At 35.6% G+C, this 22,689-nt stretch overlaps 1 protein-coding gene across 2 annotated transcripts; it reads left to right on the plus strand.

The window, feature by feature from the left end:
* The first annotated feature begins 361 nt into the window (after positions 1 to 361).
* Positions 362 to 22,323, plus strand: LOC123662882 (DNA topoisomerase 3-beta-1). Of its 2 annotated transcripts, XM_045597664.1 has the most exons (16): positions 362 to 585; positions 659 to 948; positions 2,757 to 2,976; positions 3,277 to 3,523; positions 4,740 to 4,857; positions 5,236 to 5,318; positions 5,767 to 5,903; positions 6,303 to 6,490; positions 14,861 to 14,977; positions 15,252 to 15,407; positions 16,404 to 16,658; positions 19,102 to 19,289; positions 19,822 to 19,971; positions 20,604 to 20,784; positions 21,164 to 21,329; positions 21,453 to 22,323. In XM_045597664.1, the coding sequence occupies exons 1-15, from the start codon at positions 495 to 497 to the stop codon at positions 21,290 to 21,292; spliced, it is 2,550 nt and encodes an 849-aa protein (XP_045453620.1). In that variant the 5' UTR covers positions 362 to 494; the 3' UTR covers positions 21,293 to 21,329; positions 21,453 to 22,323. The 2 variants fall into 2 exon arrangements, with proteins under 2 accessions (XP_045453620.1, XP_045453619.1); XM_045597663.1 differs by having other exon boundaries at positions 21,164 to 22,323.
* The last annotated feature ends 366 nt before the right edge of the window (positions 22,324 to 22,689 follow it).

Genomic DNA, 22,689 nt, shown 5'->3' on the forward strand with positions numbered 1-22,689 from the left:
TATATATATATATATATATATATCTCAACTTTCGTTTGCCTCGCCTGATCAAACTTTTCGTAACACTCTCGTCACGCATTCTGCAGCTTACTCCCCAAGTCAAGAGTAACTTCAAAAAATAACAGATATTTTTAGATTTGTTTGTACTGAATATGGTCCTCCGACCTCGCTATTTTGGTCTATAACTACTACGAGATCGAATTGTTAAATATTCTCTAACTAATGGTAATTAATGATAACGCGTTTACTCTGTGTCTTTCTGTAGATACTAGGATGAATACCAGTATATAAGTGTCTAATCTATTATCTATGGTATGCTCTACTTGATCCTATAATATATAGTGTAGCTACATTTATACTAATCTGTGGTAGATATAATAAATGTCACCTAGAGCAAAAATGAAATAGTACAATTTATAGTACCTATTTGATTTAAGTTTTACATAAAATATACATTCGTGTTTACATATAGTAATCAAAACATAACGAACATCATGAAAAGTGCATTAATGGTGGCTGAGAAGCCATCTTTGGCCCAAAATCTTGCTAATATTCTTAGTAATGGGAAATGCAATACTAATAAGGGTTTGTTTCCTTATACCAATTCGAATTTATTCTACATATGAGTTATGACTTTCTAAACAATTTAAATTTGTAGGTTCTAATTCAGCCTGTGCTGTTCACGAATGGAACGGCACATTTAAGAACGAACCGGTGCGTTTTAAAATGACATCAGTGTGTGGTCATGTTATGAGTTTAGATTTCACCGGTAAATACAATAACTGGGATAAAGTCGATCCTATTGAACTATTCAGCTGTCCAACGGAAAAGAAGGAAGCTATGCCCCGACTTAGAATGCCAGCATTTTTAGCCCAAGAGGCAAGAGGTTGTGACTATCTTATTTTATGGTTAGATTGTGATAAAGAAGGAGAAAATATCTGCTTTGAGGTAAGTAGTAAATAATTTATATGCTTCTAAAGTAGAAAATATTTAAAAGTATGCACTAACCAACTTTATAAGTAACATATTTGTGACTCAAAATATTAAGTGTAATTTTCAATTATAATATTATTTTTATACTTTATCTGATTCAATTTCCTTATTTTGTAGGCTACGTTATATTATATTTTTGTTTTGTTGATACCCAGTAAAAACCCTTATCGTTGCTATTAAGTACCAGCTAAACTAAATAAATTATTCTGGACTAAAGTGCCGTGACATACTTTGTATATATAATTATCTATGTCATTTATGATACTATGAAAATGTTTGTTTGACTAGCCCGTTGGCGCAGTTTGTAGTGACCCTGCTTTCTGCTCCAAGGGTTGTGGGTTCGATTCCCACCGCGAGTCTGGGTGTAATATAAATATTTATTTATATATTTATATATGTATTATTTATAAGTATGTTTATCGAAAAAAAAAAATGTAGCTATATACCAGTCGGCTGTTACCTATAACACAAGCATTAAGTTGCTTACTTTAGAAACAGACGACCGTGTGTGTATTGTGTAAATATTTATTATTATTATTATTTATTATTATGAAAAATAAGGTAATATTTCTTTTAAAAAATGTGTTTTATTTTTAGTACTTATTATTATACTTAATTAAGTACAGTTTAATAGGACCATCACTTTAAAAAATTGGATCAATCTCAGGTTAACTTTTATATATTGGTCAAAAGCAAATTAATTGACTAATAACTACAATAATTGTAACCGAGTTTCATTGTTTAATTATATTTAATTATTTGAGGACATGTTGGTTTTATTAAAACTTTTTTGATAAGACATTGTAAATATATTATTTAAAAAATCAATATTATGTTTCTTTAATAACTATAAAAAAGCTTATTTAAGTTTACTAGAAAACTTCTATATCGAAATCTGAAAATTTATCTATTCCACTTTTTTATGATAATAATAATCTATCATCATCATCATCATCATCATTTCAGCCTATTGCAGTTCACTGCTGGACATAGGCCTCCACAAGTTCGCACCAAAAATGGTGTGAACTCATGTGTTTTGCCCATAGTCACCACGCAGGCGTAATAATCTATATATTTAAAAAAATTCGTGTCACTATGTATGTTAGCAATAAATTCCGAAGCTATTGAACCAATTTTTATCAAATTTTGTATGTATCTACAGATGGTACAATTGGTCCAACTTGGGAGATAGGGTTGTTTTTATCTCAATTTTTTTAAAATAAAATTGTGCTGTTATTGTAATGTAAGCAATCAAATTTGGTAGCTGTTTTCCGGGCAGGACAACGTCTGCTGAGTTAGCTAGTTATAATATAAAATATTGTATAATAGGTATTATTCAAAAGTTAAGAACCTTTTCTTGATAATTCAAACACAAAAAGGATTTTTTAATTGCTTCAATAAGCTAGAGAGATAGTAGTACATAAATAAAATATAGCAAAATAAATAATATCTATCCTTACACACCATGGAACACTTAACTTATCCCTTCTAATATCCTCCGTAATATGTCAAAGCGGACTTTTTATTGCATGACACGTCAGTGCAATGGTCATAGCACTGTCTTATCGCTGTTGCTGTAGTGATTGTTGGTTCCATCGCCTTACATGGTGTACACCTTTATGGCCGTACAGATGTTTGCCATGTTCTGAGCGATTATGCTTGTGTATTGTATTTGTTTTCAGACCACAGACACAGGAGGAAAAATCCTACTAAGGGCCATTGAGTATTTATTTATTTACTTATTATTTGTATGTATTTTTAAGGTGATGTCCTGTGTCCAGCCCTATATGAAGGGGGATGTTATGTCACCGCAAGTGACATATCGCGCACGTTTCTCTGCTATCACTGATAAAGATATCAAAGCAGCTATGTTGAATCTCATTAGACCTAATGAAAATGAGTCTCGCAGTGTCGACGCACGACAGGAGCTTGATTTACGTATTGGATGCGCGTTTACGCGTTTTCAAACTAAGTACTTTCAAGGTAAATGAAATATAAAATATTATTGTTTTAATATTTAACAAAGTAACTAGGATCGACAATCAAGTAAAGGCTACTTTGCCAATAGTAAAGATTAAGAACTGAATCTTCCAATTTGTCACAGTCATAAATGGTGGGTAATTTTCATACTGTAATGTTAGTCGTGATATCAATCAGTAGAACCGACAATCCGGCAGGGACGTACACCTAAGCCAGTATTTTTACAAATTTTCTTTCCTTATTTTACTTTTTGCTATAATAGTACTTTTGTCACCATCAATGACCCTTTACACACCCTTACAGGTAGATACGGAGATCTAGATGCATCTCTTATATCATATGGCCCATGTCAAACACCTACCCTTGGTTTTTGTGTTCAACGTCACGATGAAATTCAAACTTTCAAACCAGAAACGTATTGGGTTTTACGAGTCACTGCTTCGACTTCTGAGGGTCGTGAATTGCCATTGGAATGGAAAAGAGTTAGGAGTTTTGAAAAGGACATTGCTAATATGTTTTTAGCCGGTATTAAAGAAATTAAAGAAGCAACGTAAGTGAAATACGAGTGGAAATTATACTTATACTAATTTAAAGTAAAAATTTTGACACAATTTAGACAAAAATGCTTTTTATGCTGTTTTACTTTTAATCGCTACCATACAATATTAAAATAGTTAAGAACTTTCTTTATATTACTTAGAAATTAATAAAGTAATTAACCCTTAAACTGGCACACTTTGCACGAAATATATTTTTTGTTTGAAAATCGGAATTTATTTGGCAATAAGGATGTAATTTACAAAAACTGCTGGCTTTGAAATACACAGGCCGAAGACGGTCAGCAGCGTCTGCGATGCGACAAAGCCAGCCCTGTGGTCACCAACCCGCCTGCCCAGTGTGGTGACCATGGGCAAAACACATGAGTTCGCGCCATTCTCATTTTTACTGTCCAATAGTGGACTGTGATAGGCTGAAGTGATGATGATGATGGTGATTACAATTACTATCAAAATTGTTAAAGACATTGTTTGGAAAGTAGGATTTTTAATGTCTTACTTTCTAATATCTTGATATTGTCTGTGAAAAATTACACGAAATATTTTTCATTAAGTTATTAATTAATGTGAAAAACGAAAGTGTCAATAAAATATATATAATAGCTAAACTTTAATTAACAGCTAACCAAAGTAATTTGGCTATTATTTTATCATTAATTTTGCAAGTAAAAACGCTGAGCCCATTATCGTCAAATTGTCACTATTCAAATATCTTAATCTCACTGTTACAAAAAGAGCACTGTATAATCGTATTTGCTCGTAAACGAAAAAAAGCGACTTGAATTACAACGACAAGTAATACAACGTAAGTAGATGAAAAAATAATAATTAGGAAACGCCCTAGTCGTCACAACGATTTTCGAGGGTTTCCCTCGATTTCTCTGGGATTCCATCATCCAATCCTGATTTTCTTATCATGGTGCCAGCCTTGGGATATCTCCTTTCTAACAAAAAAAGAATTATCAAAATCGGTTCATAAACGATACGGTTGAATTGAGTAACCTCCTTTTTTGAAGTCGGTTAACATTATTTTAAAGAACAAATCCGGTGAATGTCTTGAGTACAGGCAAATATAAATTATACAATTATCCTAAAAAAGAACATTGCTTTGAGGTTTAACATAATAAACTTAAAAGAGTATTTGTATGAACATGTTAGTCGTATAGTAGTAGTTATTTATAAATGTTTCATAAATATATATATTTCTAGTGTTATCAATATCCAAGCAAAGGAGAAGGTTAAGCCTCGGCCAGTGGCACTTAACACCGTAGAACTGATGAGAGTAGCCAGTGCTGGTCTGGGCATGGGACCACACCACGCTATGCAGGTGATTATGGCGAACACAGCATGTTCTTTTATTATCATATTCATATGGGATTGAGACTTACTTTACTGTAAGTTTGTTTGATTTATTTCAATATTTTGTTTGTGATCCTTATGAACGTAGTGTGTGTAAATATAAAAAACCCTGAAGATGTTAATGTTATGAGTATCGTAGCTGTTAAAGGTATTGGTAAAACTATTTTTATATGAAAGATCTTTTGAATATAGTTACATATATCGAAATACATGTGTAAAATTGTATGGTTAACATAACACTAGAGCTAAAAAAATAAATTAATAGTTTTTGTCATTTTCAATTTTTTTTCTTTTTATAATGATTTTATTATTTCAATTTATTACAAATAAATGATATGTGTTTAAGGTTGCCGAACGTCTCTACACACAAGGTTACATCTCATATCCTCGAACTGAGACTACAAGTTATCCAGAGAATTACGACTTGATGTAAGAAATATTTAATAATTGCTTCTTCTTCTTCTTCTTTTATAATTGCTTTATTTAGCTGATATTCATTTGTAACCAAGAATAATATATTGACTGAATATCAAACAACGTTTATACAAAACTTAATTATTTAAAAATTATAAAATAAAATGTAGTCAAAAATAAATGGTTAAAATACTGGAAATGTAATAAATTAAATATTTAATAAAATTTATTAAGTAAAAATTATTTAGTATTCAAAAAAATTCATTATTATTTTACATGTAGTTTATACGTAAGTTTAAAAGACTTCAAATGTAAAAATAGCCACAGACCATGATTACACTATTAGAGAGCATTACAAAGTTTTGTACTCATAACTCTTAAGTGATTACATTTCATAGTTTTTTTCCAAAGAGTATTACAAGAATCTTGGGTACATTAATATTCTACAAACGTGTACTTACAGGGGTACATTACGTCAACAACAAAATTCATCAAAATGGGGGTCAGAAGTCCGAGCTATTATTGCCAATGGTATTAGTAAACCCAAGAAAGGTCACGACGTCGGTGACCATCCTCCCATCACACCTATGAAACCTGCTTGTGAGTAGTATTCATTTATTCTACCTTGAAATAAAAAAAAAAATAATAAAAATAAAAATTGCATGTTTTTAGAATAAAAAAGGACATGTGTTCATAAGCCCGTGGATGTATATCACTTGTAAAAAAAAAAAGTGTTCATTTATTATATTTATATTTTAACTAATAAGTGATGGGTAGAAGATGGGAAATGGACTTTAGAATGGGACTGTGTAGATGTAATACTAATTTATGGCATTTATCATTCTTAGTAATAGCATTAAATTGCCAGTATTTTTATAATAATAAACAATAGCAAACGAATTGTCTTTCAAATGTCGGCCGTCATAAGTGGAATTGCGTAAATATTAAGATGACTAGTTTTCAAATTACTTTCTGCTTATTTCCTACATATATTTACAGCTGAATCAGAGTTAGAAGGTGACATGTGGCGGATATACGATTACGTCACACGTCACTTCATAGCGACTTTATCGAGAGACTGCAAGTACTTGTCGACTACTATAACGTTCCAAGTGGGCTCTGAAACGTTCACTTACACCGGTAATACGCTTGTTGATGCTGGATACACAGAGATAATGCACTGGCAGGTAAGATGTGTTAAGCAGATCATAAGTCCAAATCCGGCTCGAAGGACCAAAATAATTTGTAGAATGTAAAATAGGTGATTTTGAGAGGTAATATCAAATGCAAAAAAATTAATTGTTTCGTCTTATCAAAATTCAATATTAATAAGGAGAAAAGCGCGATCTCATAACACTGATAATAACGCAAAAACATGCAACTACTAAATAAGAAAGTCAAAAATCGACTTTCTTGCAATGGTTAAGAATTTGAAGTTCCAAATATGTCTAACACGTGTAACACTATTCAGGGCAATATGTATTATATATGTATATATGTATTATTAACTAGCTCGTTGGCGCAGTTTGTAGTGACCCTGCTTTGAGCTCTGTGGGTTGCGGGTTCGATTTCCGCCTGGGTCTGGGTGTAATATTTGTATTTATATATTTATATATGTATTTAATATTTCTATGTGTATTTAAAAAAAAAGTATTTAGCTATATCAGTCGGCTGTTACCAGCATTAAGTTTCTTACCATAGGAACAGACGAAAGTGTGTGTATGTTATAAGATATTTATTATGATATTTATATGTAGGGTAAAACCGGGATAGATGCCTCACTTTTTGAAATAGCCACCTAATTTTAAAAATATGATTTTTATACGAATAATTTTTATTAATGTAGCTAGCTCAATCCTTTATGTTGAATTATGACTATTTTTTTTCAACCTAGCCAATGCAGATTAAGCAGAAATTAGCTTTTCGTGAACCCTTTTTTTTGAGGATAGATGCCTACTGTTTGCGATGGATTCAGCAAAACAAAATTAGTAATAATAGACAACTTTATTGCGCATTAAACAGACAATAATTTTTAAAAATGAGTAACGTGCGTCGAGTCTCGCGTTCAAAGTTCGACTCCGCAGGGGCCCGGAGGGGGGAAGTAGGACACGGTGGGGCGCGGTGAAGGCGGCGGCGGCGCAGGCCGGTCGCCGTGACGTCGTCGCGCTTGCTTGTGCGCGTACATACTGCCCCCGTTGAAAGACGTTTTCAAACTATTCTTCTCTCGTTTTCTCTAGTTAGGCATCCGGAGATGTTGGAAGAAGGCATATTTTATTGAATGTTCTCCTCATGGTTCCTTTTGCTGTGAAGATATCTGCTACTCTGTTTATGCCATCTGGACCAGGGTACAATCGAGTAATGCGCCCAAGGCGCCATCGTAGTGGAGGTAATTGGTCTTCTTTCAGGACAACCATGTCGCCGATTTGAAGGTCACGCTGCTGAGTTCGCCATTTCGTTCGTTGCTGCAGCTCAACGATGAACTCCCTGCGCCAACGCTCCCAAAAGTGTTGTCTCAGCTGCTCAATAAACTCATATCTGTTAGGCCTTTTAGTGGTGACAGGCAGTGACGGCACCGACATCAGAGGTCGCCCAATCAAAAAGTGTCCTGGAGTCAATGGATATAGATCAGTGGGGTCTGACGAAAGAGGAGATAGCGGGCGGGAATTAAGGATTGCTTCTATTTGGGTAAAAAGCGTCGCTAGTTCCTCAAACGTCAGAGAAGCATTGCTTGCTACACGTTTTAAATGGCTCTTTGCTGACTTAATACCAGCCTCCCAGATTCCTCCGAAATGAGGCGCGTATGCGGGACTGAATACAAACTTAATCTTTTCAGCGCTTGCGTAATCGGACACGGACTGACGGCTGGCTTTAATAACCCTACCTAATTCATTCTTTGCACCCACAAAATTAGTACCATTATCGCAGTAAATTACTTGAGGTCTGCCCCGTCGAGACACAAACCTGCGTAGGCAAAGAAGAAAAGCATCGCTAGACATTGAGCTCACCGTCTCTAAGTGCAGAGCCTTTGTTTGAAGACAAACAAACAGTGCAAGGAAACATTTGGTTATATTACTCCCACGACCCTTTCTGCTATCAATTAAAAAGGGCCCAGCGAAATCAATTCCGCAAGTATCAAAAGCGAAGCTTGAGGATACTCTTACAGACGGTAAAGTACCCATTATAGGTTTTATCACTTGACCACGCATACGCGCACAAACAATACACTTTCTCGTTACGCTGCGAGCTAAGTTTCTGCCCCCGATAAGCCAAAACTCTTCGCGTACCGCAGCTAGTAATAACTGTGGACCAGCATGAAGTAAACGAAAGTGTTCATGCCTCATAAGTATTTTAGAAAAATGATGTTTGCCGTCTAATAAAATAGGATGCTTTTTATTAAAATCAAATTTTGAATTTTGCAACCTACCACCTACTCGGAGAATTCCTAACGTATCTATAAATGGATCTAAAGGCAGTAATTTAGACTTAAGAGGCAAACTTTTATCTTTACCAATAGTATAAAGTTCATTAGCAAATGATTCTAACTGAGCTTGCTTGACTAACAACATTAACGAGTTCTCCAGTTCCTCAGGTTCAATTACATCATTACTTACAGCATTTTTACGACATTTATTTATAAATCTTAAGACATAAGCTACGATCCTCTTTAATTTATCATATCGAGAATATTTTTCGAATTTTACAAGTGAATAGTTATTAATTTTTAGTGTCCACTTTCGTACATGTAAATACTTTTAACTCTGGTAAATTATTAGTTGCAAAGGACCCTTGAATAGGCCACTCAGATTCTTCCTTCGCTAAGAAGGAAGGACCTCGCCACCACAAAGTAGAATCCTGAAGCTGCTGCGGGTCAATCCCTCTGGACACTAAATCAGCAGGATTCTGATCTGTTGGTACGTGCATCCATGCGAATCCCTTAGTGAGATCGTTTATTTCGATTACCCTGTTTAAAACAAAGGTTTTTAAATTTCGGGATTGAGTGTTTAACCAACCTAGCACAATCGTAGAATCGGTCCATATTTTTTTGTTGCTAATATTACAAGTAAGTGATTTTATAACCTTGGCACACAATCGTGCCCCTAGCAACGCACCACATAGCTCAAGGCGTGGTATCGTCAACGTTTTTAGTGGCGCCACTCGTGCTTTAGCGCATAAAAGCTGTACATTAACGTGCCCTTCTCTATCTACGGTTCGTAAGTACACAGTGGCCCCATATGCGTGCTGAGATGCATCCACAAAGCAATGAAGATCAGTGTCACAATCAGTATATTTTAACACATGCCTAGGTATTACTATTGATGACAATTGAGCCAAATTTTGAATAAAACAAGTCCATTTACTAGCTTCGTCACTAGGAAGAGGCTGATCCCAATCTATTTTATTACTCCACAATTGTTGAAGAAAGATTTTTGACTTTATAATGCTTGCAGATAATAAACCCAACGGATCAAAAATCTTGCAGGTCATGGAAGTAACTGTCCTTTTCGTGATGACATTGTCAACCGGTATATCTGTAGGAAAGAAAAGCGTGTCCGATTTGGGTGACCAGTTTAGACCTAGGACGCTAGATTGTTTGTTCCAGTCACGAACCTCACACACATCAGTTTGATTTTCAAATAATTCAGAGCAGTTTGTGCGAAATTTGCGCAAAGGAAAACATGCAGACTCTAAAGTTTGAGTGACACCGTTGTATATTTTTCGGAGCTCATCGACACTATTTGAACCTGTACTCAGATCGTCCATGTAAAAATCGCGTTTAATTACATTAGCAACAGTTTCATCATTGCATTCCTGAGACAATTGCAAGAGACATCTAGTGGCCAAATGAGGAGCAGAAGCCATACCGTAAGTGACAGTGTTTAATTTTAATATTTTGAAAGGCTGTTCTTCATCGTCGCGCCACAAGATAAGCTGTAAATGACGTTGAGAGTTATCTACTTCTATCTGCCGATACATTTTTTCTATGTCCCCAGTTAATACAAATTTATGTAGACGAAAACGCAATAAAATTTGAAATAAATCGCTCTGAACTACAGGCCCTACCAATTGGATATCATTTAGTGACTTTCCATAAGATGATTTAGCAGATGCATCGAACACGACTCTCACTTTTGTAGTTTCCTTCTCCTCACGTACTACCGCATGGTGAGGTAAATAAAAACCGAATGAAGGTCGATCAACCTCTGATAAATGTCCCAATTCCTGATATTCTTTAATAAACTCAACGTATTTTTGTTTAAAATTTAAATTTTTATTTAATTTCTTCTCAAGGTTCAAGAATCTTCCGCGCGCACTGTAAAATGACTCACCCAAAGAATCTTCAGGTGATTCTTTAAACGGCATTTTAACAGAAAATCTACCATTACTTAACCTTGAAGTGTTATTTACAAAATGAGTTTCACATAATTGCTCTTCTACAGAGAATAAATTATCTTTGGTCGTAGGTAACTCTTCTACTTCCCTGAATCTTTTCATACTTTCATAAATGTCTAATTGAGTAAAATTACACATAAAATTATCGTTACAAGTACTTTTACCTACTGGGCCAGACACGAGCCACCCCAGTTTCGAATCTAGCAACGTAGGCTTATCTTGACCTAACTTGATCTGTTGTGTACCTATAATATCCCAAAAAACATCTGCGCCTATAAGTATGTCAATATCAGCTGGTTGATAAAATGCAGGGTCGGCCAGCTCGATGTTTAATGGTAAATTCAAGTTCTGCAATTCAATTTTGTTATTAGGCACGCTACCGGTAATCCTAGGTACAATGAGACATGTTAACTTAGCCGTAAAAGAAGATATTCTAGAATTTAATTGTACACAGCAGCGCTCAGATATATCGAAACCGATATTATTTATACCTGATACGTTTACAGGTTTCACTCGATTTACAGATAAACCCATTTTATTTTTGAAATTAGTAGTCATGAAGCAGGATTGACTCCCAGTATGTAATAATATTCGAGCCCTTTGACAGCTATTGTTCTGTGGATTAACTATATCTACAAGAGCGGTACACAGTAGCACTTCTTTTGCGCTAGCTATTGCCAAAGAGACGGGTGCAGCCTACAAAACCTCTGAAATTTCTTTATGGAGTAAACTGTTATGTTTCCCCTTGCATGACCACAACCCTTTAAACGGCACCTGTGCGCATTGTGCCCTTCGCGGAGACAGTTTGAACATAATTTTAATTTATTTACCTCACTCTGTCTGTCCTCCAAACTCATTTCTAAAAAGACGGGACACAAATACACACGGTGGTCCTTCTTACATATACTACATACAATCCGTTTTGACACTTCTGTATTAGCAGCGACTAATGATTTAGAAGATTGTTGTGACTTATAATTAGACTTATAGTCATGGGTGTGTTTATCCGAGCGGGTACCTTGAGTGGTTTCTAACACATCTGCGCGATTACGAAGAAAAGTCTTAAATTCAAGTAACGTAGGTAAATCGGAGAGGTTACCCTTGTATTCCTCCCATTTTCTATTTGTATTAATATCTAATTTAGATGACATCATAAATATAACCAAAACGTCCCATTGCTCAGTAGGTAAGCCTAACGTTCCGAGTGCTCTTAAATTTTTAGATACTTGATCAATAAGATAACGCAAAGCCTTGTAAGACTCTCGCGTTATAGGTTCGATGTTGAACAATGCCTTTAGATGATTGTTTATTAAAATATTTTTATTATTATACCTTTCACATAATAAATCCCACGCAACCCTGTAATTCGCAGAGGTAAATTCTATGGATTTTATAACAACAGTAGCACTGCCTTCTAAAGCAGACCTCAAGTAATGGAATTTGTTTATCGTAGGTATAGTATCATTAGAATTAATTAACGAGTCGAACGTATCTCTAAATTCCAGCAATTTTAAGTAATTCCCGTCAAAATTCGGGAGTTTAATCGTGGGCAATTTGATTGTATTAAGAGCATGAGAACAAGTGCCTGATGGCTTGGAATTTACAGAACCCTCGGCTCGATCCCTGCTTTGAGAAATCGAATCGATTATTTCCTGCGCAGTCGATATCAAATAATAAAATTGAGATTCTATGAAGTCTCTTTCTCTAATTTGTTCATCCTGGTCGGTACTTAAAAGTTCAATTTGATCTTGCAATTCATCAAAACTAGTAAACAACTCTTGGAATTTAGTTAATCTCAATGAAATTTACTTGAGCACCAGTTAAATCTGCAGGTTTAATTTGATTTAAAACCGTTATATACTCTCTAAATTTAGTTAAACGACCTTTAATCGTACTGCGTTTCTTTAAAAGTTCTTTCAAACCACTCATTTCAGTTTCCGGCATTGTATAGAACAAAGAATGAATTAAATAAAGTAAAAATGTTCACTCAAACCAGTTATCGCAGTAGCCCGCCGCAGCTGTTCCAATTCCGCCAGCGCTGATCACGCTAAATACACCACGACTAGGTGGTAGGTACTTGCTTCGAAGTCCCTGGAATGTTCGGCAAAATACTTTAATAATGCGGAACAAAGAAATAATTATTTTTTAAAAAGCGGGTAGAAAATAATCTGCTATGGGAATTTTGTTGCATACGACAATTAATTTTTCATGATAAAATCTAATTTAAAACGCATTAATTTAAGCAATCGGTAATTAATTAAGCACAAAAATAGCAAACGCAGATAAGTAGACAGCCTTATTGTTCATGCAAGTAATAAAAGACCTTTAGTTTTAAGTATAAATGAATAATAGTATAAGCTAAGAATTATTATTTTATTTAAAATGCAAAATCATTCAGTACATTAATATTAGTTCAATAACAACGATTTTATTGTTCAAAAATAATTTAGCTTACGAGTCGAAAGAAAAAGAATAGTATATGAGCGCAAGCGTCAGCGTATATACACTTTGTAAAAGCTTTAGCTAACAGGCGGAGAAAGTACGCATAAAGCAAGATACTTCAATAATATGCCCAAGGAAATAGCCACGCTTTTTACACAAAAGAAAAAAAAAAGGAAAACGGAATTTAAAGTAAGGAAAAATAGGAACGGATCACTTCCCTCAGGTTGACCTCCGGAATCGTGTACGAAATAGTCCGCCAGGCCCTGTTGCGAAGCAGCTGATGTCCGTTGTAGTCCCTTTACTTGACCGTTAGCACTAAGTATGTCCTTATGACCTCTTGTTATGACCTTGTAGACTGCTGTAGGCTGTAGAATCCTGCCACGGTCGCCACTTTGTTTGCGATGGATTCAGCAAAACAAAATTAGTAATAATAGACAACTTTATTGCGCATTAAACAGACAATAATTTTTAAAAATGAGTAACGTGCGTCGAGTCTCGCGTTCAAAGTTCGACTCCGCAGGGGCCCGGAGGGGGGAAGAAGGACACGGTGGGGCGCGGTGAAGGCGGCGGCGGCGCAGGCCGGTCGCCGTGACGTCGTCGCGCTTGCTTGTGCGCGTACACCTACCTATATGGATAGTTGCCTCACCATGAAAATAGCGAGTGGGATAGATGCCTTTTAAACCGTGTAAACGAAAAACCAAAAACCAAATGTTAGGTTAGGCTACTCCTAAAACATCGATTGTCTCCAAGAAACATGGGCCATAACAATGAAAAATTTTAATTGTTATAATTAGAATATATTTTTTATATCACACAGATTACTATATATATATATATATATATATATATATATATATATATATATATATATATATATATATATATATATATATATATATATAAATTTAATTAAATTTTACAAGCATTTATTCAACAAAAGTATAAATTCTTAATTGTTGGTCTAAAATATTCATGTCAAGTATCAACATGCACATTGCACTATCATACTTTCTCGAAAGCTGACTGTAGGTTTTCTATAGTCCAAGAACATACTCGAGCTCGCATTTCTTCCTTTATTTTATATTTTCGTGGCATAGTTCTGCTAGAATCAGTAAAAATTCCAAACATAAATATACCTAAATACATAAAAAATATAACAGACACAAAAAAATTATACGTATAAACTTACTCTGTATATGGTGAATGAAGGGATAGACTAAGGGCACCTATACCTCAAAAAATCAGGGCAACTATCCTTTGTGATTGGGATAGATGCCCACGTATTTTTTAAATAAATTATAAACAAAATAGCATCTATTTACAACTATATGCAGACTCAATGACCCAGTATATAGACGTGATAAAAAATATAACGGAATTTATAACTATTTATAAAATTATACAACCTTAAATACTAACCTTTAAAACTTTGACGTGTTTGTAAATTTCGCCACGGAGAAAATTACACACACGATCCAAAGGCGTCCTTGCCACACGAATATCTGTGGATATCTGAGGTACGGGGTGACTTCGACTCCTACTTATGCGATTAATTTTTATTTGTGAGTTCGGGATGTTAGGTTTTTAGAACATGAGGCATCTATCCCACTGCGGCATCTCTCCCGGTTTTACCATATATAAATAAAAGTGTACATATAAATAAATAAAATTGAGGCACATGTGGTTAACAATGTATCACTGATGTATTTCTAACTTTGTCCCAGGCATTTGGTAAAGACGAATTCGTACCAGTGTTAAATGTGGATGATGTACTCCGAGCACACGATCACAGGCTGGTTGAGTGTCAGACTTCACCGCCCGACTATCTCACTGAATCTGAGGTTAGTGTATATCTTTGTAATAGCTGAAATACATATATTTATAAAAGTATTTTGTATTTTACGAGCATATCTGTCATAAATCATTACTTGTAGAGTTCAAAATATTTGGTTATGAAAAAAAATTTGTATCATTCTATATACAAACAATTAAGTGTTTGAAAAAATCTAAATATAGCTTGCGTAGGTGAAACTGTTTCTATGTACAGCTATCACTTTTTTGTATCTTCTGCATGTTATAATATTAGTAAAGTGTTTTTTTTTTTCATTATTGTAGGTAATAACTCTTATGGAAAAACACGGAATTGGAACCGACGCGTCCATCCCTGTCCATATAAACAATATATGTCAAAGAAATTACGTTAATGTCGGCAGCGGTAGAAGATTGGTACCAACTAGTTTGGGCGTTGTGCTCGTACATGGTTATCAGAAGGTAAGACTCGTCAAATATGGTTTCCACAAAAAAATATAAATTCTAAATGTAAATTTTCTGTATTTCCTATGATTTGAGATCGAATAATTGTGTTTGCTCGCAAACGAAAAAAAAAAACCGACTTCAATTACATCGACAAGTAATACAACGTAGATCGACGAAAAAATAGTCATGCAACTACGCGTTATCAAAGATTACTCAAAAAGTAGTTATCAGATCTCGATAAGATTTATATGTGACCACATGATAAACATCAGCTTTCGATTGAATTAAAAATTATCAAAATCGGTACACCCAGTAAAAAGTTATTGCGGATTTTCGAGAGTTTCCCTCGATTTCTCTGGGATCCCATCATCAGATCCTGGTTTCCTTATAATGGTACCAAACTAGGAATATCCCCTTTCCAACAAAAAAAGAATTATCAAAATCGGTACATCCAGTAGAAAGTTATGCGGTATAATACAACGTAGGTCGACGAAAAAAGCGTCAAGTAAAAACGCATTATTAGATATAACTCGAAAAGTAGTAGTTAGATCTCAAATAAATTTAAATGGGACCAATTGGCACACACCACCTTTCGATTAAAATAAAATTTATCGAAATCGGTCTACCCGGTCAAAACTTGATGTAACATACATAAAATAAAAAAATAATAATAAAAAAATACAGTCGAATTGAGAACCTCCTCCTTTTTTGGAAGTCGGTTAAAAATTATTGTATAACATTAAAATAGGAAACCCTTCGAAATCATTCCATTTTATGTCGAAAATGCATTATATTTTGGAAATGAGTTCATTTCTCTTCAAACAGCCGGAATAATTTTTTTACCAAAGATAGTTCAGTACAACCGCAAAAAAACTCGCATTCACAAAAAAAGACGCATTGAAATTGGTCCATCGGTTCGAGAGCCACGACGCATACATACAGATATTGTCATGAAACTTATAACTACCCTCATTTTGTATCAGGGGTTAAAATATAGTTTTTATATCATAGATTGATCCGGAATTAGTCCTACCAACGATGCGTTCAGCCGTCGAAGAACAACTTAACTTGATAGCCGTAGGTCGAGCAGATTTTCACGCAGTTCTATCACACACAGCTGAGATATTCCGTAGAAAGTTCCAGTACTTTGTTCGATCCATTGAGGCTATGGACCAACTTTTTGAAGTCAGCTTCTCGTCGCTTAAAACAAGTGGAAAAGCACTTTCTCGCTGTGGAAAGTGCAGACGCTATATGAGATATATTCAGGTGAGTTTATCATAGTTGCAATTTTGACTTATTGACCCAACATACATTCCTGTCTTTTAAAGTTAAACGTTATGTAGTATTTTTGAAATTAATTATAATTCATCTTGCAAATACTTCTTATTATATCATTCGACGGCCAGTTCCTTGATGACGACGGGTCCGTTGTACCCGATGTTCTCAAATCCCCGATACCGCCATGTATATTAAATATAAATATATTAAGCTCCAATTACTCGTATATATGTAATATACGTTTATATATCACTACATAGTATAAAACGAAAATCGCTTCCCGCTGTCTGTATACTTAAATTTTTAAAACAACGCAACAGATTTTCGGTTTTATTTAGTAAATAGCGTGATTCCAGGGGAAGGTTAGTAGGGGAACACTGATAATAGTTTTAGAGTTTTCTAATGTGATGTCGCAAATAAACACATTTTTTTTTGCGTTTACATTACAAGTAATTATTTTATATTTAATACCTATCACTATCCGAATTGCACTCGTGTGAAGCCGGGGCGAGTCGCTAGTTATAAATAGAGTATCAGATAACTTTAAATAATTGTGTTTGCAGGCAAACGACAAAAAACCGACTTAAATTATATCGACAAGTAATACAAAGTAGGTAGACGAAAAATAGTCCAGTAAATACGCATTATCAATGATTGCTCCAAAAGTTGTTATCAGATCTCGATGAAATTTAAATGTGACCACATGATAAACACCGGCTTTCGATTAAATTAAAAATCATTAAAATCGGGACACCCAGTAAAAAGTTATGCGGATTTTCGAGAGTTTCCTTCGATTTCTCTGGGATCCCATCATCAGATCCTGGTTTCCTTATCATGGTGCCAAACTAGGGATATCTCCTTTCCAACTAAAAAAGAATTATCAAAATCGGTTCATAAACGACGGAGTTATCCCCGAACATACATTCCTCCTCCTTTTTTTGAAGTCGGTTAAAAAATAGCTAAATTACTTCAGCTGTTTTGTGGTTCTACACTAAGCCATACATTAACTGAGTATTTTTTTAATAAAAATCTATATTACCTAAATATAATACAAAGAATGCGTAAAGATAGTTACAAATTATGCAGTAGTACAATAGGTGAAATTACCGCTAACTAGCTATTTACACCCCAAATGATAATATAGATACATTAATTGGTGCATTTTTTTTTAAAACGACTGGATCGGCAAAAAAAGCGGCCTACCTCATTGTAAGCGGTTACCATTACCTATAGACGCCTGTAACACCAGAAGTCTCGCAAGGTGTTGCCAACCTTTGCTAACCCAACCAAGAGCTCTGGCCACCTTACTCACCAGTAGTGCCTGTGATAAATATATCATTATATTTCTTTATATTGTTGATATTTTATTTATATTGGACTTGCTGTCTTGGATGGGTCTGTGGATAAGCATATACTCGACAAGGTCATCTTGAAAAGGAGCATACGCAAACAGTGGCAAAAAAACAAAGTCCTATTTAAAAGAACGACTTAACCACGTTATTAGAGATCTCAAACATACTCCGGAACACGATAGAAATAATAGATTTCATACATATCTCTCTGGCCTCGAAGCTACTTCAACATCTGATTATACTTTGTGGAAAGCCACTAGAAAAATCAAACGACCTACTATTGTCTCTCCTTCTCTGACCTGAAGAAGAGAAGGCTAAAATATTTTCTGAGCACCTCATGGAAGTTTTTACTTATTACCTTTTTAAAGGCCCATCAGGTCACGCGGAGGAAATCACTCGATTCTTGGATACAGCTGTGTATCCAAGAATCGAGTTGTTGTCATTGTTTCAGTACGTACAATGACGTTGACGATCCGCCAATTAGATTCACTGATAACAAAGTAATCAAAGCTAAATAAACTCAAAATAAGAATAAATATAAATAATAATATATAATAAGATCAAAATAATACGAGGATACTACGACCTTATAATAAATCGTGTTTTACGCGAGTTGTCTGAATCTGACAAAACTCTTTTGACGTCAGTATAATTATGGCGGCAGTTGTCTACAAAGAAGAAAACCCCAGGATTTGGTTCAGACACAGAGAAGTCCCTGTTTGAATAAAGAGGATGTGAGACACAGGTGCTCATGTCCCTAGGAACGAAACAGATTGCAGTAGAATAAGAAAAACAATGAAAACTAGCGTGCTTTAGACTATACGACTGAAGTGAAGTGAAGTGAACTTTAGCAATATCCTTGCACAATAGGCCTGCACTGTGTCTTAGATATACGAAACGTAACTGGCTATGAGAAAAAGAGAGAGAGAAAATGTGTGCTCGCACCTCTCTCTCTTGCTCCGTTCGTATCCCCCATCACGCTTTTCGTAACGCTCTCGTCACGTATTAACCAGCTTACTCCCCAAGTCAAAAGGACGTAAAAAAGTTTTACTTCAAAAAAATTTTTATATTGATTCCAGGCCAAGCCGGCGCGCCTGCACTGTTCGCACTGCGACGACACGTACGCGCTGCCACAGAACGGCACCGTGCGCATCTACCGCGAGCTCAAGTGTCCGCTCGACGACTTCGAGCTGCTGTCCTGGTCTTCCGGCAGCAAGGGCAAGAGCTTCCCGCTATGTCCCTACTGCTACAACCACCCGCCCTTCAGGTCGGTCACTACACACTGCCGTCCCGGTCCTCCGGCAGCAAGGGCAAGAGCTTCCCGCTATGTCCCTACTGCTACAACCACCCGCCCTTCAGGTCGGTCACTACACACTGCCGTCCCGGTCCTCCGGCAGCAAGGGCAAGAGCTTCCCGCTATGTCCCTACTGCTACAACCACCCGCCCTTCAGGTCGGTCACTACACACTGCCGTCCCGGTCCTCCGGCAGCAAGGGCAAGAGCTTCCCGCTATGTCCCTACTGCTACAACCACCCGCCCTTCAGGTCGGTCACTACACACTGCCGTCCCGGTCCTCCGGCAGCAAGGGCAAGAGCTTCCAGCTATGTCCCTACTGCTACAACCACCCGCCCTTCAGGTCGGTCACTACACACTGCCGTCCCGGCCCTCCGGCAGCAAGGGCAAGAGCTTCCCGCTCAAACAATATTTAGCAATTACTATCCTACCTGCTTGTTAAATAATGTCATCTTTACTAAAGAAAGTTTTTAAACATCTTTTACCAATAATATTTCTTTTTTACAGGGATATGAAGAAAGGGTTTGGTTGTAACTCGTGTACACACCCCACATGCCCGTATGGTGTCAATTCTACTGGCGTATCTGGCTGTGTCGAGTGTGACGGCGTTTTGGTACTCGATCCATCGGCGCCAAAGTGGAAGCTTGCTTGTAATCGGTGAGTGTTTTATCGTTTTTGATATTTTCAAAAGTGATTTGAATATACAGAAGAATATCATAATTTTGAATCTCAAGTACGTGTTTTTTAGTATAGACATTTGGACAATCTTCAGACGCGTGAATCATAATTCAATAATGCACGTTTCATAATTTTCGATCATTACACAGCAACCTTAGACATGGTCACTAATTAATGTTGTTGGTGACACTTCCGTGAAAATTTAAGAAATAAATAAGTTGGTTTTCCGTTGAGTTGGATAATCCCTTCATCGTTCCCCCCATCGAGTAAGTTAACGTGTGTAATCATGCATTTTTTTTATGTGGTGACTATGAATACATAAACCCATGCGATGCCTACTTCTAAAGCAGCTTGACTAGAACAGAAGGCTATATTCAGACTGAATGATATTGTAATATTTATTAAATTACAATGATTTGGCTAAGTTAATTATTTATAATGTTAATATTAAATTCCTATGTGTATTTAGCGATATTGTATTGTAGCGTAATTGTACTGTCTTCACCTCCTGGAGGATTCTATTTTATTTAAAGAGATCACCGAATATGTGCTGAAGTTGCCATCATTCAGCTCTGATTAGTTAGTCTATGAAGTTTTCGTTATTTCCACAGATGTGACGTAATCATCAACATATTCGAGGATGCGTCCCGTGTAGCGGTGTGTGAAACAGCGTGCAGTGCTTGTGGAGCGCAACTAGTGAGCGTGGAGTACCGCGCCGAGCGCACGCGCCTGCCCGCCGCGCTCACCGACATGACCGCGTGTCTCTACTGCGAGCCCAGCTTCAGCGCTCTCGTGAGTATCTGTCGCCGCTCTACTGCGCGTGATGTCACGTCACGTCACGTCACGTCACGTCACGTCACGTCACGTCACGTCACGTCACGTCACGTCACTCGGCTAGCGTAGTAGTAGACCGACAATTCCGTCATAGCTTTGTGATGTTTCACTTTTGTATAAAGTAAATAAAGGTGGAACTTTTAATAACAAAAAAAAAACTCGGATGGCATCAAAGTCAACTATAGTATGCCTTAAATGAACGGAGAAGACGTGCCTATTCAGAACGGTTAATCATTGACAAATTTTAATTTAATCAAACAAAGGAATCCAAACTGATATAGATTGAACACAAATAAATATTATTGTATTAATTACAAATGTTCAATATGGTGGATAGGTGGAGAAGCATCGTGCCGTGTCGTCACGAGGGGGAGGGGCGCGCGGGAGGGGGGGACGCGCGCGTGGCAAGCATCGCAACAAGCAACCCAAGGACAAGATGGCACAATTAGCCGCGTACTTCGTTTAACTTTTTCTCTATCTGATAACATCATCACAGTAAAAAGGTTCAAACTAACATCGATGATTTTATTGAACTTGCTAATTATTATTTATTGAACTTATTGAACAATTAGCCGCGTACTTCGTTTAACTTTTTCTCTATCTGATAACATCATCACAGTAAAAAGATTCAAACTAACATCGATGATTTTATTGAACTTGCTATACTTTTAAAGCCTTGTTGCCGTATTAAAAAAAAAAAAAGATTCGCTATGCGTTTCGAGAATCGAATCGTACAATTTAAAACACATGTTCGTAATTGAACGTTCGTATAACGAATCGTTCTTTGAATGTAGATACTGGATTTGAGTAAATATGGTAACGTGTTGTATATAATGTAAGCTTACTGATTTTTTACAGTGTATGTTCCGATGTTTGGAAATTACTAATCTATAATAAATTTTGGCCCATTTTAGTTAAATGTTATCACCTCTATGCTGAAAAAATATATTTTTGCATAATGACTTGAAAATGTAACCCATGGTCATTTAATATGCACCGGATTTTTTTAAATAATATAAATTTAATTTCAACCTAATAGTTAATACATTGATGAGTGTAGGTAAAATGTTTTACTGCGGCTAGTCGTTGGCTTACACATAGAGTAACAACTTAGTCGCGTCTGTTTTTTTTAAATAATTTTTTATATACAAATCTTATTGAAATTCTCTGTTAAGTAGAGCATTTTACAAATGTTTTGTACTGAGCAAAGCATGTATTATTTATTTTTATAACATTGTGTTTTTTGAAAGCTAAACATTTAAGTACTTTTCACACTTTACTGTCAAGTAGAGCACTGTTTAGAAAATTGTTTGATGTAAACGTATTTTAATTTTATTTTTTTTGTATTTTCTAAATTTATGGCCGATTTATTAATCATGTGTTTATTGCTACGCCCAAGAAAAAATTTCCATAAAACAAGGCAGTATGTAATGTAGTAGGTGTATATTAATTTATTTTGTATGATACTTGTATTGTTAATAAACATTTATTAAATAATATTGTGTATAATTTTTATTATAAGTTACTTTATAACAAAATTCTTTAATTTGTTTCATCATTAAACAAAGTATTTCTTATTAAACAAAGTCGCTTCCCGCTGTCTGTATGCTTAGATCTTTAAAACTACACAACAGATTGTGATGCGATTTTCTTCAGTAAATAGAGTGATTTCAGAGGAAAGTTTATATGTATAATACATGCATAATATAGTAGGGGAACACTGATAGTTTTTGCAACCGTGTGAAGCCAGGGCGGGACGCTAGTTTATTTATAAAGTTGTTATTTCATCATATTAAATTATGAAATTATTTAATTATGATGAAAATCTTTACCGTCCTCCGGAGTAGTGATTTATAGTGACGT

This window comes from Melitaea cinxia, chromosome 19 (genome assembly GCF_905220565.1).
Source record: "Melitaea cinxia chromosome 19, ilMelCinx1.1, whole genome shotgun sequence".
In the NCBI taxonomy this organism is placed as follows: domain Eukaryota; kingdom Metazoa; phylum Arthropoda; class Insecta; order Lepidoptera; family Nymphalidae; genus Melitaea; species Melitaea cinxia.

Excerpts from the sequence above, each read along its gene's own strand:
- LOC123662882 (XM_045597663.1), top strand. The coding sequence starts at position 495 with ATGAAAAGTGCATTAATGGTGGCTGAGAAGCCATCTTTGGCCCAAAAT. Across the intron at positions 949-2,756 it reads GAGAAAATATCTGCTTTGAG|GTGATGTCCTGTGTCCAGCC; the intron begins GTAAGTAGTAAA and ends TGTATTTTTAAG. Across the intron at positions 4,858-5,235 it reads GACCACACCACGCTATGCAG|GTTGCCGAACGTCTCTACAC; the intron begins GTGATTATGGCG and ends TATGTGTTTAAG.